This window comes from Lactuca saligna, chromosome 7 (genome assembly GCF_052625555.1).
Source record: "Lactuca saligna cultivar CGN05327 chromosome 7, ASM5262555v1, whole genome shotgun sequence".
NCBI lineage: Eukaryota > Viridiplantae > Streptophyta > Magnoliopsida > Asterales > Asteraceae > Lactuca > Lactuca saligna.
This window is the reverse complement of record NC_136423.1, coordinates 10,918,867-10,926,902: the sequence shown is the minus strand read 5'-3', so window position 1 is coordinate 10,926,902 and position 8,036 is coordinate 10,918,867. Positions and strand designations below refer to the sequence as shown.

Sequence of the window (8,036 nt, the reverse complement as noted above, 5' to 3'; positions counted from 1 at the left end):
TTAAGGGTAAAATAGCAACAGACCTCAAGGTTTTTTTTTTGCTGATATATTCCATCTTTTTTTGATTCTTTTTTCTTAGAGTTAGCAAGAAATACCAAAGTACTTTTGATTCTGTTGACCAAATTGCCCATGACGACCATTTTACAATGCTATAACAGTGAATCTAATGCAACTTCTGGTAGCTTTTTTTTGCTGAAGATTCTTTTTTGATAGATGGAACTTTAGATGCTAATTTAGGGACATTAAGAGTCCCTTTCACTGCAATATATCCTAACAAAATTCTAAAGTCAAGTGTTACTACTAGTCAACTGTTTTGAAGAAGCATCAGTTTTTTATATTAGATATATATTACCTTTCATGTATTCTTTTAAGTCCACCTTCAGATATCTTCACCCAATAATTCGGGTCCTCCTTGCATTTTTGAAAGAAATTAACCATGGTGACTGCTACACTATCTGGATGATACAGATCAATATGGAAACCCGACACGACACATTCAATAATCTCAGTCGGACCACCATGGCAGTTGGCAAATGTTGGAAGCCCACATGCCATGGACTCCACTATTGTTGACGTAAGGGAAGTCAATAATAGCAATGCACAATTAGGGGAAAAATTGTCCAGCACAGAACCTTGCTAGAGCAATAGAAGGCATCATCACGCCCATATTCGAGAAGGCTACCCACAACAACAATGATTTGCATGATCAATTGTTGTGTTGAGCTCTTTGTGTTGGAAATGAGTGAGCTTGAGCTGGAGTTCAACGATTTACAGGGAGAAGCCTAAGAAAGTTGAAGAATTCGATCAACAGGAGCCGTATGCACCAATTGTGCCCTAAATCTATTTATTAAGGCGGATTTTTCATTTGTTGAGCAGATTTGCGAACTCACCACCTAAATATGGTAACTCCACAAAAATATGCCAACTCAGCAAAAATATGTTAACTCATATGCTCATCTGAAAGAGCCCGATTAACTTAAATAAAATTGTATAGTGTGTTGTGTTTTTTGTATAACAACGTTAGATGGTGTTTTTGAAACCCTCATAACTTATTTACCCAAATAAAACGCAATCAAGAAGGAACGCTCTAGGGAAATCATATTATCCAGAGGTCCAACGAACAGAAATCAGCGCATTTTGATCTTAAAAATTGATAACACCAAAAAGAATCACTTCAGCTGCAATTAGGTAAAATAAATATCTTGATTATGTGATTTTTATTGATTTAACATCTCAAAATTGGATTAATTGATTATATCATTTATTTGTGATCCTATGGAATTCTTATTCGTGTTATTGTTTGTTAAATACCAATTTCAACCACAAGTGCGATATCATACAGCCAAGGCGGTCAGAATGGAAACCCTAATTTAAGAACTGCTAAGGAAAATAAAACACACAAGTGTTATTTTGTTGTTTGGATAATTCAGTGTATAGGCTTTAATGATTTGTTTGTTATTCTGAATGAGTTTTCAGTCAAAGAGGCATGAAGAAGTACAAGCAAGCAAAGGCACCAGAGCATGAAGATGGTGTTGATATGATCAGTAACTTACCAGATCCCATTCTTCACTTGATTGTTTCAAGTCTTCCAACTACTGAAGAAGTAATTCGAACCAGCATATTGTCGACACGATGGAGGTATCTGTGGAATTTAATTCCATCTATAGACATAGATTCTTCCAGAGGAATGAAATTTGATAGGACCAAATTCAAAAAGTTTGTGTATCGCGTTTTAGCAAACAGTTCCCTTGATTTAGACAGTCTTCGTATAAGTTGTTCGGATCTCTACAGTATATCTACTGTATATCAGTGGATTCAAGCCGCCGTTTCGAGAAACATCAAACAACTTCACTTGTCGTTTTGCTCTGAAGATTTGTTTAAACACATCAAGTTGCCCTATTGTCTGGTGACCTGTGATTCGTTACAGGTATTGCGGGTGTTTTTGTATGAACAAAGGCGTTTGATTTTGCCTAAGTTTACAGGGTTTCAGGCACTTAGGGTTCTCGAGTTGAAAAATGTTGAGTTATACAAAGATTATTTAGTAAAAAATTTCCTTGAAAGCTTGCCATTGCTTGAGGATCTGAGTTTCATAGACTGTGCGATAAACAAACTCCAGATTCTTTATATATCATGTCCGAAGCTCAAGAATCTCAGACTCGATAACAGGAATTTCTTCTCTTTTGAAGGCTTGTATGATGTTGACTTTCTCTGTGATTGCATAAAGATTGTTTGCCCAAAACTGTTGTTTTTTGAGTTTAGAGCTTTTTTAGCTCTTAAGTATATCTTTAGAAGTCTGGGTTTAGTGAAGAAAGCTGTGATTCATCCTGAAGAGTTTCCATCTGAATGTATGGACTGCATGTTTCAGGGAAATTGTTCTTTAGAATCTTTGTCCACCAGTATCTACATCCTCTGTTACTCTCTATGTCCATCAGGTAGTTGCTTAGTCTCGATCTCCATATATAAATCTTAATTTTAGTTGAAAAAGTATATGCAGTGTAATTATCATATTTTTTTTTTTGGCATCTTCCAAAGTATATCTGTTTTGTCATAGTTCATGCCTTTGTTGAAAATTCTAGACCCCCATTGCATTCATCACCTCTACAGAAAAGGCTCTATCCAACAATTCCTTTATAGTTGTGCACTTTTGCCAAAAAAAATATAATTAAAAATATGTGATTAAATATTCAGGTGTTCCTGTATCTTTACCTCATCTCAAGACATTGGAGCTAACCATAGGAAGTGATACTCCCGTCATCAGTAAATTCATCAGATTTCTCACACGTCTTCCCCATTTGGAGTCTCTCCATTTGATCATTGAAGAGGTATTCTCATATAAATTGCAGATAGTATTTTTATGCATCTGCATCTTGAAGCACATAGCTCACTTTAGTTAGGATCTTTGCACCTAAGCATGAAAACTTTTTTTTTTTTTTTTTTTTTTACTCTGATGATCTAGAAATATATTTGGTGGGAAGACTGGAAGTTGGATGAAGCCGAAACGAGGGGAATCTTGACCCGCCATCTGAAAAGAGTCGAGTTTCTTATTTATTATAAACAAAAGCTAATACTAGATTTAGCACGTTGTTTACTTGAGCATGGAAATGCATTGGAGGAAATGATTTTTAGATGGGATTGTGATGAAGCCAAGTTCCATAAGAAGTCATTGGAGACAATGGAGGAGGTGTCAAAATTTCACAAAGCTTCCTCAGATGTCAAACTCATTACTCTTAATGAGATTAGTTATTATCGGTTTTCTGGTAAACCATAAATAGTACCTACCTATTCATATGTCATGGAATGACTAGATTTCTTGGATGCCTTTTGTATTTGTAATTTTGCATCACCCAACTTTATTTTGCTTCATGTTCACTTATTAAGTAGAAAGTATTAGATTGGTGCTTCGGTTATCTAGTTTTGTTCATTTTCTGCTAATGAAACTACTTATTTGTTTTCGTAACTCTATTTTAATCATTTGTTTGTTTTATTATGATGTTGTCACGATTCTGATTAAGGTCAACTGTGTCGGGAGATGTATAAAAGTTTGAGGCTAAATGCACATTCTGGTCAATACTGAATAGCAACATATTTGAGGCTAACTTTAATCTTGCAAAAAAAGTTATTGGAGATCAAATTAATATCGATATATTTATCAAATATCTCTGAATTCTCATATAAAAATATATTTTTGGTTATGTTAAGATGCTGCTAAATGGTAAAATTTAAATTTGTTTGGTTGTATATTTGTATAAGAGATATAATATTTTTTTAATGGAAAAGTGGATTATAACCGGTTGCTTGATAAATAAATAAGCAATCCAAACACCCCTAACTAAATTCGGTTGCTTAATAAATAAATAAGCAATCCAAACACCCCTAACTAAATTTACATTTGATATGTTTGAAACTCACAAAAAACGAAACGCAAATCAAGAAGGAACGCGCTATTAATATTAATAATTAAAAAAAAAAAAAGAGGCGGGAAACAAAATACATTCGGATATCAAATAGGTCCCTACAGAAGCAACGAATGTCGTCCAGAAGTCCAATGGGAAGAAATCAGCGAACTTTGTTCTTAAAACTTGAAATACACAAAAATAGCCACTGCCCAATTTCAATCAGGTAAAATGAATATCTGGATCATGTGATTTTTATTGATTTTACATCTGATCTGAATTTTGGATTAACTGATTGTCTTCCGGTTTCTATTCGTGTGTTATATACTTTTTTTAAATACAAGTGAGATACAGCAAGACGGCGAAACCCTAATTTTAGAACTGCAAGGAAAATGAAACACACAAGTATTATTATGTTTCATTGATTGGATAAATAGATGTTAAGCAACATAAAAACATGTTGTATGACAAACGCACACTCTTTCACTGTATGTAGAAGCCTTTAGCTTCTTGTTGTTCACAAACTGTTTGATAAAATGTCTGTGTAAGCTTTAACAATTTGTTTGTTTTTCGAAATGAGTTTTCAGTAAAAGAGGCATGGAACTGACCACGCAATCAAATGCATCAGAGCATGAAGATGGTGTTGATATGATCAGTGACTTACCAGATCCCATCCTTCACTTTGATTCTTTCAAGTCTTCCAACTACCGAAGAAGTAATTCGAACCAGCATTTTGTCGACACGATGGAGGTATCTGTGGACTTTAATTCCATCTATCGACATAGATTATTCCAGAGGAATGAAATTTGATAGGTCCAAATTCAAAAAGTTTGTGTATAACGTTTTAGCAAACAATTCCCTTTATTCAGACAGTTTTCGTTTAAGTTGTGCGAATATCTACAGTAGGTTTGACAGTAGATTTGGTACTTTGTTTATCTAATTTTGTTCATTTTCTGCTAATGAAACTACTTATTTGTTTTCATAACTCCATTTTAATCATTTGTTTGTTTTATTAATGATTCTGATTAATGACAGTTGTGTTGGGAGATTTGGGCTCTTTATTGTAAACTGAGTCTATAAAAAATGGTGTATGTAATTTGTCCTTGATGTTAAACTTCTAACTTTTCAGGGGGGGAGTACCACAATCACCCGAGTAGCTCTCAGGAAATTATCAGGTGATGTTCAATTTTGAGGATTGTGACATTTCTATGGGTTAATGCGTCGTGTGCATTAAAGTCAAAATTTGACTATTGACACCCTATAAACCAATAGGAATACTTTATGAAAATAATTCATGTTACTACCACATAATTTAAGAAGGCCTCTTAACGAAAAGTATTTTTTTTATTTCCAAAGCCTCTCCCAAAACATAAAACAAAGAACATGACATTTCACAAATACACCCCACAATAATTTCTGTACGACACAAAAAAAAAAAAAAAAAACACTTTCCCATATCCTATTTTAAGATTATTATTAAGCCACAACAAGAGTTTCTGTAGATTTCTTGATTTCAGAAGATGGTTTCTTGGAGACTCTTCTTCTACATCTCTTTTCTCTTCCTTCATCAATTCCCATCTGTTCTTGTCTGCATTCTTGACTACAAAATGGAGTGTTCCCTCTGTACGTACCACATGATTAACCCAGTATTATTATTTTATAATTAACAAATATCCATTACGAATCTAACAATTAATTAAGGAGCTATCGTAATCAAATGCTACAAAATAACTAATGCATCAGCTAATGTTTGGCTTTTCCCAAAAAAAAACTCAAGAACCATTGAAAAGTCGGCATTTTTAAACAGGCACTAAAATCAGAAGCAGTTTTGTCATGGTACAATTAGTAATGCACAACGTACAATCTACCGAAGAACAAATAGAAAAAGAAAAAGTCGTCGAAATGAACATACATACCTGTACATAAAGATATCACTGTTTTGGCCCAACGGCTTCGAACAAAGAGTACAAGCTTCAAGAAAATGGGAATCTTCACACCCGGAGTAAGATAGCGAAGCAGACTTCATTGCAAAAAAATCGAGCAAGAAAGGCTTGGGTGGGGATGGTGGGTGCTAAGATGCGCCTACTATGTAGGTTAGTATATGTAGGCTAGGAAGGAGCAAGCTTTGCTTTGGTGTGAAGTATTGATTTAGAGAAAGGCGAATATTTATGGAGAGACTATAATTGAGGTGGCGTACAGCACGGAATCTGGATGGTCCCTAATGCATGGTCTCGACACGTGTGACATGGCAAGATGGGCTTTAAAATCACTCTCGTATTGTAACCCAAGGGGAGTGAATCTTTTATTTGTAGTACATAATTCATTAATTGCATCTTTCTTTTTACTATTTGGTCCTTTTTTTTAGACATTTAACTCAGACAAAACTCCATAAATAATCCTATGGTATTTGAAAAATATAAAGTTTGGTTCTTAAATTTAAAAAATCTTATAAATGGTCCATGTTTTTTCAAAACTTTTGATGTTTGGTTCTTATGTTTTACTCCGTCAACTTCCTACTGTTAAATGAAGAACATTTTCGTCATTTCACTACCCAGGGAACATTTAAAATGTTTTCTCTTATTTAAAAAAAATGTAAAATAAAACATAATTGTTTAATAAAAATGGTCTCTCTCTCTGTGTGTGTGTGTGTAGCTTCCTCATTATCGATGTAAAAACCCAAACGATCCTAACTTAAGGGTTTTTGCTTTTGCATTTCAAATCTTGGATCGCCACTGTCAGGAATCCTGGTTCGTATTCCCCTTTCCTCCAAAATCGAATGTTGTTATAGGTTAATAATCTTGAATTTTTGGAAGTTTCAGCGAATTATGGCCATTTCTTGAGGTTATGGTAAGGTGGTGATCGATTAAGACTGTTAAAAGTTGATTTACATGAAGAACAAAGCTTCAATGATATTGTACAAGGCTGCCATGGCGTCTCTCATGATCCACCTGTATTTTCACCACTGGTTATGAGATCTTGACTTTGGTCCGCTAAACATGAGCCTCCAACCAACAATTCATCATTATTGTTCCTTGTATCAGATGTTATGAGTTTGTGTGGGTTACTGTGTGCGATTTCCGGTGATATGTTCATACTCTGAAATAAGTTTGCAAGTCCAACTATTCTCCGCCTCTTTCTACTCTGCATCTTTATATCGTTTTTTTTTTTTTTTTTTTTTTCAAAATACATGTGTTCACAAATTTCAATTGATAGGATTCATGGAACCATTGAAACATGAGCGAAGTTCAAATTATCAAAATACCTGTTAGTCACTAGCTGATAAATCAATTTTTGATAAATTGAGTACCATTACAGGAACCCACTAATCTCTCATTTGCCTCAAAACGTCCCAATCTATCTAGCAGTCTCGCTTGGCATACCGATCTAGTGAAGACGATGGTCCAAACGATGGTGAATTAGATGGAAGTCATTGGCGATTAGGGGAGTCCCTGGAAAGAGAAGGTTTAACCAGAGGGGAGATTTGGAGTCTATCATCGTCACAATCTCAATCATCAGCCCGGATCCATTGCCTTTATCTTCAACCTTCATCATTGCCAAAGAATATTTAAGCATATTATGGCTGCAATTTATGTCAAATCTGTAGCAGGAACATATATACAGAGCTTTAGAGAGGAAAAAGATTAGAAATTTAGGTGGTTGATTGGTGCATGATGGTTGTTCATTGGTAGCATGGTTTACTGGTTTATGAAGGTGAAGAATGAAGATGATCTAGTGCTAGCGCACCACTATCACGCACACACATAGAGAGAGAAAGTAATTATATTATATTTTTTTTTCCTTTTTATAAAAATAAAAGAAAACATCATAAATAGTCCATGTGGTAGTGAAAATGATGAAAATGCCCTTCACTTAATGGTAGGAAACTGACGGAGTAAGGCATAAGGACGAAACATAAAATTTTTTGAAACCACAGGGACCATTTGTGAGGTTTTTTTTAGCTTACGTACTAAACTTCAGATTTTCGGATACCATAGGGACCTTTTTGAAGTTTTGTCTTTAACTTATATACAAATTTCTAGTTTTCGGATACCACAGGGACCATTTGTGAGGTTTTTTTTAGCTTAGGTACTAAACTTCAGATTTTCGGATACCATAGGGACCTTTTTGAAGTTTCGTCTTTAA

The 8,036-nt window shown here is 34.5% G+C and overlaps 2 protein-coding genes and 1 long non-coding RNA gene across 4 annotated transcripts; 2 read left to right on the top strand and 1 right to left on the bottom strand.

Moving 5' to 3' along the window:
- Positions 1-382: 382 nt before the first annotated feature.
- Positions 383-3,457, top strand: LOC145003954 (putative FBD-associated F-box protein At5g56560). Of its 2 annotated transcripts, none has more exons than XM_078962853.1 (4): positions 383-902; positions 1,477-2,432; positions 2,689-2,822; positions 2,957-3,457. In XM_078962853.1, exons 2-4 carry the CDS (start codon positions 1,487-1,489, stop codon positions 3,266-3,268), a joined length of 1,392 nt encoding a protein of 463 aa, XP_078818979.1. In that variant the 5' UTR covers positions 383-902; positions 1,477-1,486; the 3' UTR covers positions 3,269-3,457. The 2 variants fall into 2 exon arrangements, with proteins under 2 accessions (XP_078818979.1, XP_078818978.1); XM_078962852.1 differs by having other exon boundaries at positions 383-1,188.
- A 447-nt stretch (positions 3,458-3,904) lies between these two features.
- Positions 3,905-4,828, top strand: LOC145006114 (uncharacterized). The gene is made up of 2 exons (XR_013662797.1): positions 3,905-4,119; positions 4,481-4,828. It is a non-coding gene; the product is annotated as an uncharacterized LOC145006114 (long non-coding RNA).
- Positions 4,829-5,218: 390 nt separating this feature from the next.
- Positions 5,219-6,046, bottom strand: LOC145005716 (FCS-Like Zinc finger 3-like). The gene is made up of 2 exons (XM_078964825.1): positions 5,810-6,046; positions 5,219-5,514 (listed from the first exon to the last, which is right to left on the bottom strand). Exons 1-2 carry the CDS (start codon positions 5,917-5,919, stop codon positions 5,370-5,372), a joined length of 255 nt encoding a protein of 84 aa, XP_078820951.1. The 5' UTR covers positions 5,920-6,046; the 3' UTR covers positions 5,219-5,369.
- Between the last annotated feature and the right edge of the window lie 1,990 nt (positions 6,047-8,036).

Bases quoted from the DNA above. Each gene is read 5' to 3' on its own strand.
- LOC145003954 (XM_078962853.1), top strand. From the start codon at position 1,487: ATGAAGAAGTACAAGCAAGCAAAGGCACCAGAGCATGAAGATGGTGTT. The intron at 2,433-2,688 runs GTAGTTGCTTAG...TTAAATATTCAG, and splicing joins TTACTCTCTATGTCCATCAG to GTGTTCCTGTATCTTTACCT. The intron at 2,823-2,956 runs GTATTCTCATAT...CTGATGATCTAG, and splicing joins TCCATTTGATCATTGAAGAG to AAATATATTTGGTGGGAAGA.
- LOC145005716 (XM_078964825.1), bottom strand. From the start codon at position 5,919: ATGAAGTCTGCTTCGCTATCTTACTCCGGGTGTGAAGATTCCCATTTT. The intron at 5,515-5,809 runs GTATGTATGTTC...TGGTACGTACAG, and splicing joins AGTGATATCTTTATGTACAG to AGGGAACACTCCATTTTGTA.